At 45.6% G+C, this 24,208-nt stretch overlaps 1 protein-coding gene across 9 annotated transcripts in view; it reads right to left on the bottom strand.

The window, feature by feature from the left end:
* The window catches only part of LOC128340074 (transient receptor potential cation channel subfamily M member 8-like), a 149,754-nt gene that overhangs the window by 27,779 nt on the left and 97,767 nt on the right, over window positions 1-24,208 (bottom strand). For 7 of the 9 annotated variants that reach the window (XM_053284778.1, XM_053284782.1, XM_053284780.1 and 4 more), the window contains 5 exons: window positions 14,480-14,696; window positions 11,467-11,558; window positions 10,801-10,942; window positions 9,853-10,024; window positions 7,702-7,879 (listed from right to left, as the gene is read on the bottom strand). In XM_053284778.1, the coding sequence (XP_053140753.1) occupies window positions 7,702-7,879; window positions 9,853-10,024; window positions 10,801-10,942; window positions 11,467-11,558; window positions 14,480-14,696 (801 nt within the window). Of the gene's footprint in view, window positions 1-7,701; window positions 7,880-9,852; window positions 10,025-10,800; window positions 10,943-11,466; window positions 11,559-14,479; window positions 14,697-24,208 lie in introns of those variants that run through there. The other 2 variants (XM_053284776.1, XM_053284783.1) reach the window with 2 other exon arrangements.

Below are 24,208 nucleotides of genomic sequence, written 5' to 3'. Positions count from 1 at the left end.
AGATTGTGTTCTGAGCAGTGTTGAAGAATGCTCCTAGATGGACCAGCTGTTGTGAAGGGACGAGGTGGCTCTTTTGCAGGTTGATTATGAACCCGTGGTCGCGCAGAGTCTGAAGGGTGTTCTGAACATCCCTGGATGCTTGTTCCTTGGAAGGCGATCTGAGAAGGATGTCGTCCAGGTATGGATGCAGGCCCATGCCCTGGAGGCGGAGGAAGGAGATCGGGTAGATCATCAACTTGGTGAAGACTCTCGGGGCCGAGGCCAGTCCAAAGGGGAGGGCCCGGTACTGATAGTGTTTCCCGTTGTATAGAAAGCGCAGGAATTTCCGATCGGAGGGTCTGATCGGGACATGTAGATATACCTCCGAGAGATCTACTGAGGCCAGGAGGTCCCCTTTTCTCACCGCTTCCTTTATAGTGCGGAGAGACTCCATACGGAACTTCTTCTTCTTTACGAAGTGATTGAAGGCCTTGAGGTCTAGCACCGCTCTCCAGGAGCCATCTTTTTTTGGTACCAGGAATAGGATGGAATAAACTCCCTGAAACCTTTCCGGGGGGGGGGGCACGGGCTCTATGGCGTTGATCTGAAGCAGATGATGTATAGCCAGTCTCATCCGATGATGTTTGAGATGGTTGGAGGATTTTGGAGTGGGGATGAAGTGAGACGGTGGGAGGGATAGCAGGTCAATGGAGTATCCCATAGAGATGGTGTCTAGGACCCACTTGTCTGTGGCTGTCGACATCCAGGTTAGCAGAAAATGCGACAGCCTTCCCCCCACGGGGATGCCGTCATTGCTTACGCTGACGGTAGTAGGTGAATGGGCGAGAGCTTGTTCCACGGGGATGGCCTCTGGAACGGGGTCTCCAGTGTGAGTGTCCGAAACCTCTGGAGAAGGAGGAGCGTGAGTCTCTGTTTTGGTCATGTTGAAAGGGTTGGTTGTAGGGCTGGTGGAAGGAACGAAAGGAACTATGGGCGCCGCGAAAGGAAGACCGGAAATCTTTCTTAGTGGCTGGCATGACTTTCTTTTTGTCTTTGGTATCCACCAGAATGGGGTCCAGTGACTCGCCAAATAGGGAGGAGCCCGAAAAGGGGGATGCCGTCAGGGCCATCTTTGATTTGGTATCAACATGCCAGGATTTGAGCCAGAGGATCCTGCGAACCACGACACCGGAGACCAAGGCTCTGGAAGATTGTTGTATAATATCCAGGCTGGAGTCCGCTGTCAGAGCCGCGGCCTTGGCCATCTTGTTAATCCCTGGCGTAGTTTGGTATTTTCCGGGGGGACCAATTGCACCAGCTCCTTAGCCCAGAGGACCGTAGCACGTGCGAAGATGGAGTTGGTAGTAGCCATTTTGATAGCCGACGCAGAGGCCTCATGAGCTTTCTTTAGCAGGGCGTCACAGCGTCGGTCTTCCTGGGATCTGAGTTGCTCTTGGTGTTCGGATTGGACTAGCGCCCCCGACACCAGTTGGGCGACAGGTGGATCCACCTTAGGAATTGCGATGAGAGAAGCCACATCTGAAGGTAGGAGATAGTGTTTCTTTGGTAGGCTGCCAATCAGCTTGGATGAGGTAGGATGTTGCCACTCAGCGCACATAACCTTCTTGAAAGGGAACAACAGGGTTATTCGGTTCTGTGGGTGGAAAAACCTGTTGGTCAAAGGAGGTGGTAGTGGTATTGGAAGGATCCTCCGTGGGGGAGACATCCTTGATTGTGCGTTTAGCTTTAGCTAATAGGATCTCAAAATCTGAAGATGAGAATAACCTGGTGGAATTAGAAATAGGAGGGTTGATTTCTTCCTCAGACAACTCTCCCTCCTCTTTTCCAGAATCAGAGTCATCAACTGGAGCCAGTGGATGTGAATGCGAGGACCGCTCCTCGGAGGAGGAGTGATGAATAGGTAGCGGGGCAGGTAAGGTCGGTAAGTGGGGGGGGGGTTGAGGGTTAGGGGGTTGTGGGGGTGTAGCATAGGATTAGGGAGGGTAGGTTTGGATGGAGGGGGAATACGCCTCTGAGGCAAGGTAGAGGAGGAAGATGAAGAATTCCTCTTGCGCTTGCTTCTGCATCTGAGAGCAGGAGGTCTTGGTAGAAATTGACCCCTCTCCCACGTGGGGATAGCTCTGCGCCTAGGGCTAGAGTCTGGGGAAGATGAAGAGAGGCGATTGCCAGCCAGTACTCTGGCCCTCCTACGCCCCCTATGCTCTCCTGGTATAGAGGGGACAGCCTCTCTTTGTAATGGGAGAGCAGGATTAGGGGCACCAGGTAAGGGAGCCTGATGCAGAACAGGCTGGTTTGAGTCAGAAAGGGCTGTATTTGGTAAGCCCGTAGGAGCTGAGGACACACTGTGGAAAGGGTCTGTAGGCTGCACTAGCTGAACATACGGAGCCGCAGGTGGCTCTAAATTAAATTCTCTGGCAAAAAAAGCTCTTAGCCACTGGGTGGCTTGAGGAGAAAAAGGATCACTGCTTACAGTTTGTGGTTGAGCAGGGAGGTGAGAAGTGCCTGCGGCTGCGTTCTGGAGCGGGGGCGGGGGTTCCCCCTCTACCACCAGATCATTAGAGTGTATGGGTATGGGAGCCGGTAAAGTGCCCACCGGGCTCCGGACTCCAGCGGCAGTCGTTTCAACAATATTGGCGCGCTCCCTCTCCTTCTCCTTAGATTTAGCGCCATTCTTTCCTGCTTTCAGTTTCGAGCGGCGGCAAACCGATTGTATAAGGAGCCGCTCACTCAGCCGCTTACGCCCCTCAACTAAAAGACCAGCTTCTCTCTTTGAATCCTTTCATTTTTTCTTCTTTTTAGGAACAGAGGGCTGGTCATTTAAGTGCTTTTCTTTCTTTGCCGCCTTACCCGGCCGTTGCTCGGCGGGTTTTGAGGAGCGGGGCTGTTGGGAGGGGTCAGCAAATGGCGGCGGAGCCGCGAGCCCCGGGAGCAATGTTGGCGGGGAAAGAGCTGCAGCAGAACACACTGCTGAAGCAGCCGGCTGAGTTTGTAAATGGCTCTGATCTAAAGCCTGCAATAGGAGAGCACTCTCAGAAAGGGAACCCTGCATTAGCTCCTCGGCATGAGACGCCTCCATAATAATGAAAACTAAAAGGAACAATTTGGAGTCTGATTAAGATTGGAAATTAAGAAGATAAATTTTAAAATAATTCAATTTTGTGGCCAAATGGAAACCTGCTCCCTTCCCACCCTTGCACACAAGTAGAGGAAGAGAGGCAGGAAGCAAGAGGGGAGCGAGAGTAAGAGAAAGCCAAAGGTAAGCAGAGAAAAAACCTAACTGACCAGAGCTCTCTCCAAATAGGTCCTATCCCAAGCGAGACAGAACTGGAACTGGGACTGGGTGGTGACCATGCCTTCAATCAAGTCACATGATTCCAGTTCTGTCTTGAGCATGTGCAGTACATCACCCTATCTGAGGATCTCCTACTCAGGGGAAAAAGTGGCCTTTCAAACTCTGGCTCAGTTCTTGACCCTTCTTTCCAAAGATCACCCGGCCCTGCTGGCCACTCCTGCACCAATCACTCACCCTTGCCTGGCTGTCTCAATTACCACCCCATTAATATTACCGGCCTGGTCCTCCTCAGACACCTCCTCACTCTCTAGTAAGTCACCTGCCTCCCACTCCTCTCCAATGTGCTCGAGTGGGGGCATCACAAATTAGAGCCATTGTCTGTCACAATGAACCCCTTCTGAGGTGTGGCAACCCACCTATTCACTCCTCAATTTGGTGGCCGAGTATGGCTGCCATCTCCTCCTTGGTGTGCTTGACATCCAAGTTCTCCATGTGCAAGATGACCCATTGGTGCCAAAATGCTGTGTGGGACACGCTGGATCCAGAAGCAGCACCGGAGGTCCCCTATCTCTCTGGACCCCACCAGTGGGCACCCAGGGCCAGGAAAGCAGCGTGCATCCCACTCACACTGTTCCACAGATCAGTGGTGAAATGCATGCTGGTGCCAGCGGGTGCTGCACACAGCATGGCTGACACAAGCTCCCTGTGCAGCCTGTAAAGGGAAGGGACCACATTCCAGCTGAACGTGGTCCTTGAGGGGATGGTGTAGTTGGGCTCTAGCAGCTGGAGTATCCGGCAGAAGCAGGAGTTCTTGACCAACTGAAAAGGCTGGTCGTCAGTGGCCATCATCTCCCTTATGAGGTGGGTGAGGAGACGTGGGTCCCCGTGACCAGGGCGCTTCTTGCCCGATGACTGTGTCCATTGATTGACTGGCAGCATGCCACCCTGCTCACCACACAGCACTCAGACATTACTGAAAACCCTAAGGGCTTTTAAAAAAATTTGGAAAAATGTTTAAAATATAATAATGGAGGGTGTTTTTCCCCCTAAAATAAAAACCCCCATTTTTGAGTGGAGGACTTTTTTTTAAAGCCTATTTGGGGGGAACTTTTTGAAAATAAACCCTATGGGGGGACCTTAAAAATCCCTATTTAAAGAAAACCATTTTAAAAACAAGCCTGCCCACCCACTCCACCCACAACAACAAAATACAATTTAAAAAAAACCAATACAATAAAGTACACAATGGGGGGCAACTAAGGGGAAACCTGTGAAAACAAGAAAGAACCTCTGAAAACAAGAAACAGCCTCTAAAGAAAAAACAGAAAATACACCTCCCCACACCCAAACACGAAAGAAGGCCCTAAATACCTCCCCACACCCAAACTTGAAAGGAACACTAAAGGGCGAAAGGGGACAACAAAAAGTAATCACTTACTCCCTCATTGTCCTGGAGATCTTCTGCCCAACACACTGGTCAGGAGAAAAAAAGAAGGAATTCCAGACCAGTGGCAGGCTGGCACAGTGTGGGAGTGCAGGCACAGCCGGGGTGGGGGGAGAGCAGAATAAAAAGCTTTCCAGGTATTTCACCTCCCCCAAAAATAAATCAAAGTAAAAACACTGATTAAATAAATAAATAGGCTGGTGGGGGGAAAGGCTGTAGGAATGGGGAAGGGGAAGGGGAAGGGCGTAGCGGGAAGGAAAGGGGAGGGCAGAGGTGCTGGATTCTGGAGCAGTCAGTGTGCTAAGCTCAACAAGAAAAGGATTAACAAAGAAAAGCACCTGCTCCAGAGAAAAGAGGGAACCCCTGACCCAGAGGAGAGGTGGTGGGGGGGGAGAGAGGTGGGGAGAGAGAGAGAGAGAGAGAGAGAGAGAGAGAGAGAGAGAGAGAGAGAGAGAGAGAGAGACTCACTTGGGGGGAGGGGGAAGCAGCAGAACAAACACACACACAGTCACACCAGGGAGAAAAGATTTAAATCAGGGAAGAGAAGGGGGGGCAGAAAAACAGGCAGAAAGGAGGATTGGGAACAAAAACACAACAATCTGCCAAGCAAACTCTCACCACACCAGCAGCTGCAGCAGGCCAGAAAGAAGCCAAGGAACACTGCCACCAGAGTAATTTTGCTAGGCCATAGGCTTGGCTTTAAATAGGATTTGAAACTCCCCACTTTGGGAGCCCCCACCTTTGACCTCCCCCCTGGCCAATAAGGTGCCAGTTCTCAAGGACTGGCATAGTGCAGTGCCTACCAGAGAGCCAGACTAATCTGGCCAATCAGGTAAGCAATAGCTCAGCCAATGAAATCAAGCAACACAAGTCACACAAAATGGAGGACATAATCTAAAATGGCCTCTAGATCTAGAACCTTCAAACTAGCTCAAATCAGCTCGAATCAAATCTGGATCGATCGGTTCAAACTCAGACCGGCATTGCCAATGCAATACTCTGTTTGGTCCGAGTTTGAACCTTCAATATAGGCACATTCAATATAGGCCAATTCCCTGACAGGAACCCTGGTAAGGGAAATATTAGTCTTATGTTCCACAGCCACTCCTCCTCCCCGTCCATGTCCTTTCACCTGCTCTACAACAGAGTATCCTGCTGGGAGAAGCTGGGCCCAAACCAGAACACTAGCCCCCACACCATCCAGGTCTCTGTAATATATACTAGGTCAGACCCACAATAAAATCATGGATGATTTGTGTTTTATTTTGAACTGACCTAGCATTACAGAGAAGCAAGCTGAGGTTCTGTGGGGGTTTGGTACTGCTCCCATTGTTCAAAGAGCTGGCAGGGAAGCTGGAAAGGGTAACAGCTATTAAGTTTAGAATCTCCCTTCCCCTTTAACAGCCTGCTAGCTTGCCAATGCCACATCTTCCTCTATTCCCCACCACCACTGGAATCATCCCAGAGACAGTGAACACGCTCCCTCCAGCTCCAGGTTCACCAAAATATGTATCTGCATAGAGTCTAGCAAATAAACAGAGAAGTTATTAAAGCAGCAGCATAACTTGCGTCAGCCCTCTGTCCCACCCTCAAAGCCTCGGGAATGATTTAACCCTTACCCTTAAATAAAACCTTCTCTGATTTTGAACACCTCTCTCTCAGCCAGTCATTTTCCTGCAACCAACACTTTGCATTAAATTTATTCTGACATGGAACTGCTCCACCCTGAGCTAATTTCCCCACACAAAGCCCAAACGCAATTTTTGAGGGGCTTACCAATCACCCCAGGGCAGTTCCCTTAACAAGTATATCAACAGGTATTGTTTCCATCCTCATACATCTGGTAAAGTTGAACCTGTTGCCTGTCATGCAACTGTTAAAAGTGCTGGGCCTTCTGGCCTTACTCCCTCCCCCTTTTCAAGGTACCAGGTTGGGCAGTGGTAAAAGCTGAACACAAGCACTGAGGCCTAGCAGTTCTGAGGTAAAACAAAGCAGAAAGAAGGTGGTGGCCATTGGCAGATAGAAGCAGTCACAGCCAAGGAGTAGAAGCCTATGTAACAGGAAACAGGCTTCAGAGACAGGAGTTAAACCTTTCAAATTTAATGGCTGACCTGTAATTTCAAGACATTTCTCCTTGCTGGGGCTGGGGGTAGGACAGAGTTCACCAGGCCTGAGAGAAGCCCTGTCCAGATGTTACCAGAGCAGGGGACACTGAACAGCCATTGTTCACCCTCTCACTTCTCTGCACAGTTGCTCTCTTAAAAAAAAAAAAGAGGAGAAACCTCACCCTATACTAGCAGGCCATGTAGGAGAATAATTTTTTGCGAGGAGGGCAATTTTTGAGTTATAAAATCAATATCTGCACAGTGCAGGAAAGAACGGGGGGGGGGGGGGGTTGAGCAGGACTGACGTCAGAATCACCTCAACCAATGGGAGAGAGTTCTTGCTTTTCCAGAGAAATGTGAATCTTTAAACAGATTTTTAAAACAAACTACTTCACATAGGACAGAAGAAAAGGCAATAATACCTGAGCTGCTTAACACTGCTAAAATGCTATACGAGCTTTAGAAGACATCCCCATTTCTATGTGAAATAATGTTGTGCTGGGGGATAAATGACTTTGCCAATAGCACTGATGTAACACTCAAAGACTGTGATTTTGATGCTACATCATCGATCAGAATGCAGGTAATTGGTATCAGAATGTACTGGGGTGTTTTTGGTTTTTTTACACTTTGGGTGTTAATGCTGATAAACAACAGAAAGATCAACTTTACATAATATTTTGGTTGGAATGCCTCTTCTAATTAGCTTAACCACAAATCATGAATGAAAAATAGATTGTTCATTCTTTCCCCAAACAATCTATGGGTGGTTAAGGAACTCAGGTTAATAAAACCTAAAAGTCAGTAGCCACGCCCCCTGGAGGGACAGCATCAGAGAAACCCTTCAATATAATACATACCCAAACATGGCTATTAACAAGTTCACCAGGAGGATGTTGGTGGACAACATGTAGATACACACTAATGGAATAGTGATCCATTCTGGGAACCGGGGGTGGTTGTTGGAATCCACTTCTACACACAGAGGTTTTGATTCATTCCCATTGAAGGTACAGTGCTGAAAACTGTATGTGGTAGCTATTATGAAAGGAAGAAATGGAAAAGATTCCCAAAAATTCAGAAAGATGCCTAGATTCTTTACACTGAGGGGTTGATAGCATATTGTTCAGCATTATCAGCAACTGTGAGCCTTTCATGTGATCCTGTGAACCTTTCATGTGAAACTGTGAACCTTTCATGGCATCAGCTGGGTTTTGCAGAGCCATGCTGGCATTCATTCTTATCTAAACAGTTGAGAGTCATAAAGTAAAACAGTCATTTTTACATAACCATGAATAAAAACATAGCCAGGATAGAGGGACAACCATTGTGGTCTCTTTGTCATTGTTAGAAACCTGTAGCGTCTGGTGTCATGTTCTCTGCTTAGTTAATCCAACCAAGCAAATCCCAAAAAAGTACAAAAAATTAGGAGGATATTGGTGGACAACATCACAAATTTCTAGATATTAGCCAAATTAGCAACAGCAATTGTCAGTTTGGCACTCCATTCTGTACACAGAAAGTTTTGTGAAATTTGTACATTGTTCTACTATGAATAAGTTGCTGCTTGCATAGTAAGTCTGGTTGCATAATTTAGGACTAAACTGGAACTGCCATAATGCTGAACCCTGGGGCTGCTGCACACTTCTAAGGCAGCCCTTAACACTGTTAAGAATGGGTGGTGGCACAAGCAGCGCTTCCACTGTTGCCCCTTTGTGACAATTGAGATAACCATGGGAACACTATTTGCACTACCACTTGTTTCTAACTAGTGGTGTGCACGGAACCATGGCTCCACTGTTCGATGCTGGCGGGGGAGTGCACTTACGCCTCCTGCCGTTTTCCCCCTGCCGGCGCTCCTTTTTAAAAAAAGTTCTTGGGGTGGCAGTTCTTGGGGTCCCTGCCACCCCTGCCCCTGTTTTCGGCCTGTAGTGGCCACAAGTCCAGAGCGCAGGCACGGAGAAAAATGGGGGCAGGGGTGGCAGGGAGGTACACTGCCCCCTCAAGAACTTTTTTTAAAAAGGAAAGCAGGTAGGGGGGAAGTGGTGAGAGGGGTAAGAACGCCCCCCCCCACTGGCATTGAACTGTGAACTGGCAGCAGCACAAACTTGTTCGAAGGTCTCTTGCATGGCCTTCAAACCAGTTCGTGCACATCCCTATTCCTAACAGTGTTGGGGCTGCCTTGGGAGTCTGCAGCAGCCCTGGATGTTGCAGCTCTCTAATGCTGGGTATCACATCAGACACCAGGTGTGGTGAACACAACAGCTTATATCCTAACCTGCACTGCTTTGCTCCATGGGTGGGAGCTACTTCCATGAATGGAAAGAGGGCTGCACTCTTTCTTGGGTGGGGTCTTTTCAAGAGCAGAAGGGGTCCTTCCAAAAGTGTAAAACTCTTCCTGTTTATGGAAGGAGCACCCAACCACAGAGAACCATAGTGCAAAAGGTAAGACATAATGCTGGATAGTTATGTCATATGCTGTCATATGTTATGTCATATGTTATAGTCATATGCTGGATAGTTATGAGTACTGCCTTTATCCTTCCTGGCTAGATAAGGCAAGATAGCTTATGAGAGAACTATCAGACAACAGCCACAGCTATCTAAAATCTCTGTTCATTTCCTGAGTTGCACTTCCACCAGAAGATCTGGAACTGGAACCTTAAAAGCAGTCATTTTGAGGGCACCAAGGAGGGGAGTGGAGGTAGGGTTGGACCAAATCACCAGGAAGATGTAATAAAGGAAGATAGGTTGGGTATATAAACTTATAGAGGCTTTATTATGGAGTGTGTGTGTGTGTGTGGCCCTTCATCATCTCTTTTAGTGTACTATCATCTCCTTTAGTGTCAGTGTACTCAGCCTGACACTAAAAGATCTATGTGCACTAGTACACATGTACTAGTACAGCTTATTTTTTCACTTGAACAGATGATGGAAGCTTTGAGCTTCCTTTAGGAATGTGCACCTACTCCAACCCATAGCTTTTTGAGATTGCAGCTCAAGATGGATACCATCAATGTCGTCAGGATATTGGCCAAACATTGCAAGGTAAGGTTCATAGATGACTGATCGGAATATCCATTCCCAGCGATGTTCATTCTTTCGTAAGATTCCTTGTCTGGCCACTCCAAAAGCTACCATCCATACTGCAAAGAGGAACAGGAAGAAGAAGACATCTATCATCTGTAAGAAAGAAGATTTTGAAATTTAAACCAACTTGAACTAGGTTTTCTGGGTTCTGCTAAGTAATTATAAAACATTTTTTGGTTAAGAAAAATAATTATGATTTTCTCAGTATCACCCAGCCTCAGACCTCAACTTTTAAAGTCAACATTAGAGAAATGACAAATTAATTCTTTGCATACCACCCCAAGGGAGCATACTGTGAATGGGTAGAACTTGCTGCAAAATTAGGATCCAGTAAAAAAAAAAGTTATTGAAGCTGTGCCTAACAGTAAGTCTTAAGTCAGCATTAAAAGTGAACAGACCTAATTATGTCCATATAGATCACGGAACAATTCTGTTGAAAAATTTTCTTATTTCTCCCCAACTATTTCCTACATTCTTCTTAAATTATTAATTCTTGCATCTCAGGGCTTCCATGATACAACTGGCAAAATGCCTCCCAGCAGATTCATTCTAGTTACAGTATAGTACTTTTGTTTTCTTAATTACATTTTCTGTAATAACTCTAACTTGAGGATTTAATCTAATTGATGAAACTCTAATCTAATTGATGAAATTGATGAAACTGAACCTGAAGGTTCAGACTGGCATTCCAAATATGAACCCTCAGTTTTGTCACCATGCCGAAATGTATTTCCCCACATTCAAACGTAACATCTGCGGAACTGTTGGCCCATTCAACTGCGTTTCCGCATTACGTGTGGATTCGGCCAGAGAGAATTCTGGGGATTCCAGTCTGAACCATGCTCACATTATTCAAATTTCTGTCTTACCATCCTCTGAAGCATAATTATCTTGGGTCCTAGATTCCTGCTTACTGTGAAAATATGTATCAGCCTTAGTGTGAAAATGATGTAATCCAAGCAAAAAATGACTCTGCCAGAATACCAGGCTGTCTCATTTGAAGAGTAGAGCCTAGGCAAAGAAACATATATATATTCACTAAAATTTCCATTGTCAAATGAACTACTAGAACTATTTATAAACAAACTAACCTGACAATATTAAACTTAAATTAAGTGTAAACCACAAATCTCCCTTCCGCACAAAAAGGACTGTTCTGGATTATCAGTTACAAGACGAGTGTTGTTGATTGCATGTTTGCAGAATAATGATTATTTGGGTTGCTTCTCTTTGGGCTTATCTTACCATCAGTGCAAAAGATGGTTTACTCCTTGGAAGAGAAATATAGGGGGAAATACACTGCTAGGTCTTTTCTCTGCTAGGTCTGATCTCCAAGACATTAAAAGGCCTAATGTCAGAATGTTTCTCCCTTGCCAATAGTCACCTGTTCTGCCAGATTAAGCTTTCAGTGTTAGGTAAAAACACCTAGTACAACATGACCATACAACATCATTATTATCACACCACAATGGTCTGCTGGCTCTGAGGCTCAAAACAACAAACAACATAGTGACAACAGTTTGGGTAAAACTCACCTGAACACAATTCCTGCTATGAAGTAGAAAATTCCAAGGCTGTCCATAACATTCCACAAGTCTTTAAAATATTTACTACCATTCATGTACCACTAATGAAGGGGTGGGGGGGAAGAAACCACACAAAAGAATAATTCAATGTTCCATATCCCATAGGGTCAACAATACTCATTTGCCCTTACTTGTAATGGATACTTCACTATCTTAATTAAAATGCCACTCCCATATTTGCTGGAGTATGCATGTGGAGGGGTTAGAATTTGCTTTCACTCCTTAAGGTAATGCTGCACAAGGCAGCAGCATTTGGTTGGGATTTTTTTGCAGGCACAGGGCTGACCCAAACAATGAGGATCTGGAATGGCTACACCTATTTATTGGAACTACTCCTTACTCTAGCAGAATTACAGGCAATGTAGGATTAGCCAGTTGACCATCAAGGAATAGAGTAGACATTTTGGGCTTTAATTCCTACAGTAGCCTTGGGGAAGTTTGGTTTTGCATACTTTAAAATGTCAGGTAGGGTTCTTCATGTTCAGATTTAGTTTGTCTGGTTTTCAACCCTAGGCTTCTAATTAGGTCACAGCTGTATGGGAGCAATGGATAGAAGAATCTGCTCTAGATTCTTCTATCCATTGCTCCCAAACTGCTGAGCACCTTTGAGGCAGCCAAAGGATGAAGGATGGCTTATCTAACCACCCATTCATTCACACTTCCTGGCTCAAGGGGAGCTGCAACCACAAGCATGCTTGAGCAATGCTGGACTGATTGACCTTCAGCTCAGGCTCTCCAGTGGGAGCAGGGCTGATTAAAACTTGCCTAACACACAAGATGTCCACAAGATGTGTGGACAAGGAAGAGCACAATCTCCTTTATCCAGAATGGATTACTCCACCAAGGCAGGCAGCAGAAGACATTCTCTTCCCACTTCCAGTTCACAGGAGAGGATAACCACACTGAGGAATGTAAAGAGGCTGGTAGTTAAGTTGCAGGTCAGCCTTTGTAATGAATAAAGCTGTGGCCCTATTTCAATCCACATTTGGCATCTCACATCTTCACTCCAGGTGTGAGAGTAAGTTCATTCAGAAATAATCAAGAATCAAGATTTTAACAAAATAATCAAGGAAGTGCTGCCTGTTCCCATGCATGTTTAATTAGAAGTAAACCCCGCTGCATTAAGTGGAGCTTACTACGAGGTAAAATGTGCACACAGACTTGCAGGCTTTATCATATTTGTTCACCTTTTCAGAGAAATGATCTTAATTATTTAAGATGGATTTTTTTGAATCTATAAAACATGCTAAGTTTGTGTTTGCAGCTAAGATCTTCTAGCTACAAGGCTGTAGGGCAATCAAATTAAATAATGCAAATAAAGGATGGTATTTTAAGATGCCAGTATGGAAATGAGTGCTCCTACAGGCTACTAAAGCAAATACTGATTTTCTGCATATCTAGTTCCCTCCCCACCCCCACAGTTTTTACTGGATACTCACTGCTATGGTCTTCAGATGCTGTATTTGCAATAAGAGCTACCAATCATCCATTTTAATTAATTAATTAATTAATAATAATAATAATAATAATAATAATAATGCGCATGTCATTATTATCAATATCAGACCATTCCAGATTCAACAATATTAGATGTACCTTTTTTGAGAACACTGCAGACCCATAGTTCAACATTATTCCTTACATTTGGCAACAAAACCTACCCTAGCTTATGGCTACCATTAAACTTTGGAATATCTTATTTGCTTGCTTGTTTAATGCCAATACATTATGCCTTCTTGTGAGGATTAATCCACACAATTAACCCAATTTATGTGAGTTAATTTTCCCAGTTGATCAACGTCTTTCCCAGGAACCAGTATAACCAGATCTGCCATGCAAAAACAACCTATCTTTCCCATGATAGGTTGTGGATCTGCCCATCACAGATCCAACAGTGATCTGGGTGAATGCTGAACCACTCATAGAACCTGCACCCATGCACAAATTCATAACAGATTTATAAATGGTTGCAGTAAACATACATCAAAACCAATATACTGATAAGAGTCAAATTTTAATACTTTTTTCAAACTGTGCAAGAATCTTCCCCATACTCAGTAAATGAAGTTTGGAAATGAAACAGTGATATATACTGGAGCATGGAGCAAACTAAAGTTTGATGCTTTGACCATGGTTAAAGGTTCTACTGGCATATTAATGGCTAATGCTAACTAGGACTGAATCTTAACTAAGGAATTGATACAAAACTGATATAGGAACTGTAGATAGCCATGGGCATCTACAGGACCTTTCCCAGAGGAGGGCAAAGACTGCAATCTGGGAGTAAGTCCCAATGGGGCTGGTTCAATTAGGGCAATTGCCCCACCACCAGCAGCAATGGCAGGCCTCACTGAAGATACTAACTAATCTTTACACACATAATGTGGAACCATGAATCCAATAGACCCACAGTTCTATGCCCCATCGCCCCACCCTATTCTCCTGTCCGAATTCAGATGTAATGAAGAACACTTTCTCTGCAGTCAGTGAGACAGTAGAGAGGAGGGGGAACTGGCTGTCTGGGCTTCCTTTTTGCATGAAGGACAGTCAACACAGTCAATCGTGGCTGGGGGGAACACAACCTGTGGTTCCAAAATCGTATGCAACACAGGATGTGTTGAACTTTGGGTTGGGGAGACGAAACTCACTGCAACCTGAGAGTTCAGATTGGAGTTACAGAAACAAAACCTTGAGTCAGTCACCTCACAGAACCGGAGTTCCCTTCATTCAGATGTAACTGTACAACAACCTCTGCCCTCTTAAATTCCAGTTCTGCGTTATGTGTGAATGTGGCCACAGTTTTTGGCACAGAATGCCAAATATTGTAGTGGGACACACATGGAAATAGTGATGCAGGGAGAAAACATCAGATTTAAATCCCCAGAGCCTCCACCTCTTACTGCAGATGAATAATCTTCCTGGAAATAAAACTTTTTTAAAAAAACTTCCAAGCACTCCCTACTTGTCTCACTTCATCACAAAGCAGGATGAAGACCAGCACATAGAGAATTAGTTCCAACGTGGTGGGCTCCTTCTGGAAATCCATGAGCAAAACATAGGCAAACAGCAGCAGGAAGGCAATGTAGAAGATGACAGTCCAAGAGAATACCACAAATGGTGATGTGAAGAATGAAACGTAATATAGGAATAGCTTTTTTCTGTTGTCAGTTGGCTTTTTCCTAGTCAAAGAAACAAACATCTTAGAACTGATAAAAATTCTTACTAGTATAATGTATAATAAAAAGTCATTTTAAAAACATAACAAATAAGAAACACTTAGGAAACATAATGTCATTGCCAATTTATCTTGAATCAATCTTGTTCTGGAAAGACAGTATCTATGAGTAAGGAAATGGTTGACTGTAGAGAATATCCATTCCCTACATCTGCCACTTCTAAAAGACTTGCAGATTTAAAGCTGCATGTGTAAAATTCTGCCTTACATCCATTCTGTGTATATAAGGTTCATTCTGCAAAATATTTGGCTAACCTTCAAAGCCTCCAGTTGGTAGGCTTTGCCACTGACAAGGAACATCAGAAATTCACTGGGTTGTATGTAGGGATGTGTGAATCAATTTGGGTACAAAATGATTTGTATCCGAATCTACCTGTTTCAGGTGATTTGTATAAAAAACAAATCACCCCTTTGCTAGCCTGGCCAGATTCAGGTCCAAAACAAATCACCCAAATTTCAGAGCCAAAAGTTTTGTAGATTCAGACCTTCATTTTGTGGCGATCTCAGTGCTCCCTTCATTTTGTGCTTTAACTTCATTTTGAATTCCCCACTCTTTCAAGCTTCAGATTGCTGAACAACAGCATGGACTAATTTGCTGGAGATTCCCCCCTGGTTCCAGATTGACTCTTTTTGCTCAAAGCTTGTCTTGCCACTGCTGACTGAACCCGCATTAGCCAGGGGAAGGGTCAAAGAAGGGGCAAGGGTAGGGGAAGTTCAAGGAGGGATTTTCAAATGTATTAAAGGAGGCAGCAGCCACCATTCTGCCTCTCTGCTTTGTGGGAGAAGGGGGAGGGGGGAGGGGGGGAGAGTGCCAGAAGAGCTTTGCTGCCTATTGCACTTGCCTTCCTTTGCCAGCAAGGCTGCCTGCCCCTGCTGTGTGCCAGCCTGGAGTGGATTCTCTGCGGCAGTGCTTTTGTTTCGTTCCTACTGATTCAGGAATAGAGAAGAAAAGAGTTCCCCCCCGCCCACTTGCCTTTCAGCTGCTGAGAGAATCACTGCCAGCCAGAGGCATATCTAGGGAAAATAGCGCCTAGGGCAAGCACTGAAATTGCGCCCCCTGTCCAAACAACTGACACCCATCTTTCAGATAACTTTACCATAATATCAGCTCAAAAATACAAGTCAAGCTTGTTAATCTTTTAAAATTTCAAAAACTATTTAGCAGTGGATGTAGCCAGACCAAAAAAATGCTGGAAAACTACAAATTTCAGTATGCTGGGGCTCATGAAATACCCAAATACTATGTGGAGGTGTACTTGGAAAATTAAACAGAAGTGCTTGTCTAATTCTCTACTATGCATTGTAGCATCACTATTACATAAGTTTTAAAAATAAATGGAGAATTTGACTTTTCCCAGATACTCTGAAAATAATTAAAGGATATGCAGAGTAAATTGTGTCACTGCTTGGAATATATTCTAGTATTTCAGAAAGACAGTTAAAATGAGAGAAAGAGAGCAAGAAACTTCTAGTGGGCCTTAATACTAAGGATTTCACACTGATTCAAAGACAAACTCACCATTAATAGCCATATTATTAAGACATCACATTTAACTCACTTATCACAAGTTGTTGTTGTTGTTTCCCTTCTTTTTCTTGTATTTATGCTGGCCTTGGGCCAAAATAAACCAATACATACATACACACTTATCACAAGAAGCAAAGTAAGAACAAATGAATACAATCCTAGATCATAAGCTTCAGCTCAGTATTCACAAGCCCTGATTCTCTGTACATAGTGCCAAACTGAATATTTGTACAGTGACTTATATTAATTTTTAAAAATATTTTTAACCTGTAGCCCCTTCAGGGCGCTTCCTATAGGCCGTGGGCAGTGGGGGGGGGAGTCTTCAATGGCTATCCCTTCCTCCGCAGGCCTCTAGGGCCTCACAGGGACCATTTGAGCATGTGCAGTGGCAATTTTTTAAAATAATTGTTTTTTAAAAAAATGGCCACTGAAAACAAAATGGCCACTGCACATGCTCAAATGGCCTCTGCATGGCCTGAAATGGCCTAGAACCTCACAGAGGCCATTTGAGCATGCGCGGTGGCCATTTTGTTTTTGGTGGCCATTATTTATTTATTTATTTATTTTTAAGAAATTGCGCCCCCCCCCCTTCAAGTGGCGCCCGGGGCACGTGCCCTGCCTGCCCTACCCTAGATACACCCCTGCTGCTAGCCACCAGACACAGAGACCCTGTGACCACTGGCCACCTGGCCAGGAACCCCCTCCCCCCAGATTTCCCAGACTTTTGTTCCTGCCCCCCTCCTCCTCCATCTGAAGACTGAAGAAGGAGAAGAAGATTGAAGAATAAAAAGTAAATTCAGCAGAGACCAGACCATACAGAAGTGCACAACTGGACACAACGTGGGCAAAGTCCTAGGCTGAGTACCCTTTTTAACACATATGCACACCCCATGAATTGTGAATTTTGGGGTTTTTTTTCCTGGTTGGAGGGAGCTTTGACTTGGTTTGGATTGCAATTGCATTTTTAAAAGTGGTGTGTTTAGTTTAACAGAAGTTTAAACAGGGGTTGTGTCTGTGGAAGGGATCCCCATTAGCTAGGTACTAGGTCGTTAGGAAGGGTAGCCTAGTCTAGTGGTGGTTTTTTGTTTTTTTTAAAAAAATCTGTCTTTTTTCCAATTCCAAAGATTTTTTTTTGCATTTTTAAAAAACAGAAGCCTCTCCAGCCCTCTGTGCCCATTTCTCACCCACCTACCCACCCCAACTCAAGCCTTTAAACAGAAACCTTAGACCCACCCTAAGTCCACTACCATCACCAGCCTATTCTCTGCCAAGCAACCTACAGGCTCTGAGTGGGCACACTCTAGCCTTTTCCCTGTGACCATTTCTCACCCATCCATCCCCAACTCAAGCCTTCTCAGCTTCCAGCCCAAGCCTATTTCCTGCAGTGTGTGCTCAGCACCACAACCCACTGGCATGGGTGTGTTTGTGGAGCACACTCCACTGAAGTCAGCTCCACCCCTATTCTTAGCCCTTCTCCCAACTGAGTGTCCCCTGCCCTGAGACACTCACCCCACTTCTGCCCCTTGCCCCCCAATTCTTTCCAAAAAAATTTTTTTAGTCAGGGTTTTAAAAAGAAGTCCCCAAAAGTGAGGGCTGGGTGGGGCAGTAGAGTGCCACCTAGCGGGAGGGCTGCTGGTTGTTGTTGGGTGGTGGCGACAGGGGCCTTTTACCCGAGTCAACCCCACCTCTACTTTGGTGTGCAGGCTGGACTTCTCATGTCTGCCTGGCCCTATGCCAGGGCCTGTGGCCAGGCAGAAGTTAAGGGGGAGGGCCTCCCCATCCAGGGAAGAAGTTCTTCCCATGTGGAGGTGGTACAGGTGGAGCCAGCTGCCAGTCCAGGCAGAAGTTTGCATCTGAGGAGGCCCAGGAGAAAGCCCCAGGCCAGCTCTGATGGCAGTGGTGGTGGCGTGCCCCAGAAGGAACCAGTAGAAGCACCACCACCAAAGCAGCCACATGCCACAAGAGAGTCCAGCAGTGTGGTGTGGGCTCACTTTGAGCTTTGCCCTAGTGATCCCAGCAATGCTGCCTGCACCCATTGCAAGGCACTTATTAGCAGTGGCAAGGATCCTAAGTACTTCAGCATGTCAGGTCTGCTGTTGCACCTATGGCGGTATCACCCAGGGGTCCAAACCTCCTCTGGCAGCAGCACTAGGCCAAGTGTCTCTAGCAGCAAGCAGTCAGTGGCTCCTGCTCCTAGGCAGGAAAATCTGACTGAGTGGTGGGTGCATCCTCTGGGGAAGCAGTGTGATTGGCCAAAACCATATCTCATAACCCAGACCACTGCGGAGATGATGGCATTGGACGATCAGCCTCTTAATATGGTGGAGAAAATCTACTTCCACCGTCTGCTCCAGCTGCTCACCCCAAAGTACAAAATCTCCTTGCACACCACCTTCAGTAGGAAGGTGATGCTCTCCATGTACTGTGAGTGCAGGGAGGCTGTGTTGGCCTGGTTGCATGCAGCCAGGCCCAGTACCAGTGTGCACTTCACTGCGGATCTCTGGACAAGCTGCAGTGGGCTGCACACTGCCCTCATGTCCCTGATAGCCCACTGGTGGGGGCATGAGCTCTGCTGGTGCTGTATCCATCTCCTCCCATGCATGAAAACTTTCTTGGGCAGTGTTGCATGTGGAGGCGATGGACAGACCACAGATTGGATGAGTTGTTTGCAGTCATGGACCAACAGGTGGGGTCTTAGCTAGCCGGGGAGCCAACACTCCGCCGAGGCTTTATAGTCACCGACAACACAGCCAACATTAGTAGGGCGGCCAGGCAGGTTCAATTTGTGCACATCGTTTGCATTGCACACACTTTGAACCTGCTGGTGCAGTATGCGTTTGGACTTAAGGAGCCGGAGCCCAAACACCAGCAGAGGTTAGCTCTAGCTCTTACCCCAGATCCTGCTGCTTCCATGGCTGCTCTTGTGGATCAGTGCCACAAGATTACTGGCCAGTTCCACTTGCTCAAGGTGAGGCACATTGAGCTGGCCTGCCTGAACACCTGATGCCTCAGAATGTTCCTACCCAGTGGAACTCCAACTTTCTCTTGTTCCAGTGCCTGTGAGAGCAAGAGGGAGCCATCCGCAGCCTGGCAGGGTGTAGTGGTTTGAATGTGGGACTCCAGTTTTGGGCAAAGCATCGTCAAGTCTGGATGAACTTGGCATCCATTGCTGGTCAGTTCCTCTCATATCCGCCAACCAGTGTCTCAAGCGAGAGGTTGTTCTTCATGGCCGGAGATGAGATATGCTCATGGCTGGATGCTGAGTTGGTCTAGCAGCTGGTCTTCTTGAAGGCCAACCTCCCCCTGCTAGGCTACCCCGAACTGTCCACTGCGGACTGAAAACTCATTTCCAAGCTGGTCTTAGTACTCGAGATGTTCTTTGCAGCTTATGTACTGAGAGGGCTACACTGAGCCAGGAGTGTAGCCCTCTCAAAAAGGGCTCAAAAAGACCATGGGTGATCTCCAGGCCACTCTGACCACTGGGGATGCAGTTGCCCTGGCAATTCAGCTGAGGACTGGGGTAGCCGACGACACCCTTGAGTTCATCTGCATTGCATGTCCTGGCATATATCTGTGACCCAAGGATGAAGGGCAGAGCTGACACCCCTGACCAGCTGTAGAGGAGAAGAGGCTAGGTACAGACAATGACCAGGAGAAGGGGATTGGTGGGCAGCCTAGCAATGCACATTCCACCCCCAGCAGCACTGCCGCTGCCGCCACCACTTCTTCTTCCTGGTGCAGCAGCGCAGTTTCTCCGGCAGTGGCAACAGAGTGGCCAGTGCCACCTCAGCATTCCACCAGCTAGTGGTTCACAGAGGGCTTCCTTGGTGCCTTGCTAGGGAGACAGGGCAGGAGGAGCCTACTGCTCCCTGAAGCCATGCTGAACAGTCTGTTCTTAGGAGCCAGTGGGAGGCCAGGAGACAGAAACATGCCAGTTTTGGGCAAAGTGTCACCATGACTGGCAAGACTTGGCAAGCATTGCTGGTCAGTTCCTCTTATGCCCGCCAATGAGTGTCTCAAGCGAGAGGTTGTTCTCCATGGCCGAGGAGGTGGTGACCCCTCTACACTCATGGCTGGATGCTGAGTTGGTCAAGCAGCTGGTCTTCTTGAAGGCCAACCTCCCCCTGCTGGGCTACCCCGAGCTGGCTGTGAAGGGTGAATGACTCATGTCACCCACCCATGCAGCACTTCTCACACCAAGGCAGCTTATCCTGACCAAGATGTACACAGTCTCTGTCCCTTACTGCTGTTGACACATTCAGACATGCACACAGGCACTGCACTGCCAGCCTGAGAATGGTAAGATGAGGCACTGCTGCTGTGCTGGCACTCAGGGCTAGGACATCCCTGCATCAGGGAGGAGTCTTCCCAGATGTTGCTGAGAGAGACTACAACTCCCATTCCTTATGGTTGCAATGGCTGGCCACCATTGAGAGTAGGGACAATGGGAGTTGTAGTCACTCTAAGCAGAATAGGTCTGTGGATCCCTCCCTCTTGCAGGAGCACTTGGTCTTGAGGGCCAGAAGGCAGAAGTTGACACACCTTCCATCACAGAGACAGGCTGAGATATTCTCATTTCCTACCAGTGAGCCTACTCTCAGGAAAACACCTCAGAAACAAGAAAACCCTGTGCCGCATGGGCTTGTTGTTTTGGGGGTCGTTGGCATCCTATGTGGCATCCCACTACAACCTGCTCTTGGCCACCTTGGTGCCCCCCAAGTGGAGTTATGGGGCTGCTGAAATCCCCCTTATTCCCCATGGGAGCAAAGCTTAAAGCAAACTTCAGGGGGGGGGAATTGAAAATCACCCCTTTGCCCAATTTATATGGAATCTGGGTGTTAAATATGTGATTTAAAAGTAAATGACATTATCCTCTCTGAGAGGGTGGGAAAAGACAAACTTTTTTTAAACAACCTATTTTTAATCTTTTTAATCTTCTTATGTAACAATGCACTCTTAACGTATTTTACATATATTAAGAATATCTCCTTATATTATTCAAACAAAACCTCATAAGAAGAAGGGAAATGCAGTAATAGACTACTTTAAGTCCAAGTAGTGCCTATAAACATTTCACAACACTTTTTGTGCACACACAGATCTATTCAGAATCTGGTCATTGTCTGTCTTGCCTGTAAAATTATGCTTACACTATCTCTAATCTAGCAGTTGCACAATATATGTACAAATTTAATGAAGAACAGAAGAGTAATATTACTGCTTATTATTTAATGCTTCTTTCTAAAAAGGTGATATGTGGATTCCTGGGACTGGGGGATTTATTGGGTAAGTGGAAAGCAGTATTGGTAAGTAAATCTTTCTCAAAAGCATTTCTATATAACAGCATCTGACTGTACTGGAATTTCTTTGGATTGGCACCAAGTTGGTTCAGATGTACACAGAACCAAGCCATGGGTCCCTGCATGCCTCTCTGTGATCTCTAATAGATCAAGTACACATCAAACAAATAATTATAAAGCAATAGGCCAATTCAGACCTAACATTTCAATTATTCAATCCTGGCTTCACACAATGCCTCCTAGCCTTGGGTGCACACATTTCTCCCTCTCCTTAAGAAGCCTGAATAGCTCATTTGAATCCAAGTTTTGGATTCTTGGTTTGTTTGTTTATTTTAAAATAACCAATTGAAGTGAGTGGTCCTAGTTAAGGGTGTGCATAAATTGATTTTTTTCTATTTGATTCAAGGTTGAATAAAATCTGGCAGACTCAATTCGACCTCGAATTCGAGGTCCCCTTGAATCAGTCCAGATATGATTTGAGTTGATTCAGTTTTGATTCAAACTCGAATTGTTTCAGAGGGGAAATGAAGGGCCAGGGGGCAACAGAGTAGGTTGGATAGTAGTGTCGAATGGGTAGCAACTACCACCCAAACTCCAAAGAAATTGGGCAAAGGGTTCATTTTTAGTTATTTTTTAGTTTGGAGTGGTTTTATTTTTCCTTCCATAGGGAATAATGGGGATTTGAAGCTGTCCCATTACTCCCCTGGGGTAGTGCCACGGTGGCCCAAAGCAGATTATTCCTGCAAACATGTTCTATCATGTTTTATCTTCAAGAAGGAAGGGGCTTATTTGCCCTCTACTAGAGCATCTAGCAGAGGGCAGATACAGTTGGGGGGTAGTGCATATTGGGTGCCAACCCCCCCACCGCAACACAAGCCTGTGAAGTACTAGGTTAGGGTTCTGGCATATTATTGCATGGAAGAGTAAGGGTCCTTTAAGGACTGATTGTCAAATAACAGCAGTAGCTTGGGAAGAGCACTTTTGTAAGTTATATAGGGAATTGGAAGCAAATTTCAAAGTTCCAGAGCTAAATGTTGACACCTTAACTGAATGGCCATTGGTACTGTGTGCAGAAATTGTTTCGCTTGTCAAACAATTAAAACCAGGGAAAGCGCCTGGTGCCGATTATATATCGGCGGAGGTGATATCTTGCAATTTAGAATGGTGGGCCCCTGTTTTGGCAGCATTGTTTTCTTATATTGACAGGACAGCAGGTGTACCGAGTAGAGGCAGGGGTGTATTTTGGCACCAATGTTATTCAATTTCTATATTAATAACTTAGTTACTCTGATGAATAACCAGGATTTTCATCCCCCTAAGCTGGCCAATAGACACTTGAATATACTCCTATATGTGGATGACGCAGTGATTTTATCACAGACCCTAGTTGGCCTTAAGAGAGCCCTTAATGCTTTGGTGTCCTACTGTGATTCACAGGCAATCATCATAAATTATGAAAAGACCAAGGTGATGGTTTTTGTTAACAAACCTAAGAAGCAGTGTTGGATGTTGAATGGATATAGACTTGAACACGTATCACAGTTTAAGTATTTGGGTATAGTCTTCCAGACCAATATTAGGAGGAATGTGCACAAGGAATAAATAATGCAAAATGCCTTGAGGTCAGCAGCTATTAACTCCTTTCATAGGAGGCAAGGTGCACAGTTTGTTCCAGCTGCCCTTAAACATTTTTCGGCCAAAGTCTGGCCTTTGCTTCTTTATGGAGCGCAGCTAGGTATTTATTCCAACTTTGCCAGGCTGAAGGCAATCCAATCTAAGTTTTTGAGAAGTGTGCTCCAACTACTTCGGGGTGTCTCTAATGCATTTCTGATTGGAAGCAGGCTGGATTAGGGTGGAGGCAAGTGTTTGGCTGGTAATATTTGAATATTGGCTGAAGTTGATTTTTCAGCCGGTAGGACTAGCACCCTTAGCGTTGAATGATATATATTGGTCTAGGTGGAAATACTATGTGGAGAAGGGGTTGAACTACTATGGCTTCTCCAGCGATGCTTTGGTTGTCTTGGGCTATGAGAGAGTGAGATCATGTCTGCACCAACCCATTATGAATATGGAGAAACAGATGGACAAGAGCGAGACAGGGGTTGACACTTATTTAGGTAATCATACATCACTGTCTGGCCCAGCAAGATACCTTAATAAAATATTAGTACCTGGTTTCCAGAGGGCTCTGACACTGGTCCAGTGTAATGCCTTAGAAACAGCTGTCCGGGAGGGGAGATACCATAAGATTCCCTATAAGGAATCTGCCCTTGTGGTTCTGGGGAAGTTGAGTCAACGGCCCATGCTATCTTGAATTGTCAGTTTTATCAAACTTTGCGGGAGATATATATATATAAGTACTTTTTTAACAGCATACCTCAGTTGTTCTGAGCAGTTCTATTTGGAATTACTTTTAACAGATCATTGGGATGTAGTACCGTATAACATGGCGAAGTATTGTTTTCTGGCTGACAAGACTAGGATAAGAAGTGTTGAGAAGCAAGATATGGGGTTAGATTGAATTAAATTTTAGATTCTTATAATGCATGGAGCCCTCTGTTTTATGTAATAGATGAATGTGGGCGTAATGGCTCTGTTTAACAGTTTATTACTTATTTGATCATGTTT

This window comes from Hemicordylus capensis, chromosome 1 (genome assembly GCF_027244095.1).
Source record: "Hemicordylus capensis ecotype Gifberg chromosome 1, rHemCap1.1.pri, whole genome shotgun sequence".
In the NCBI taxonomy this organism is placed as follows: domain Eukaryota; kingdom Metazoa; phylum Chordata; class Lepidosauria; order Squamata; family Cordylidae; genus Hemicordylus; species Hemicordylus capensis.
This window is presented reverse-complemented; position numbering and strand designations above follow the sequence as displayed.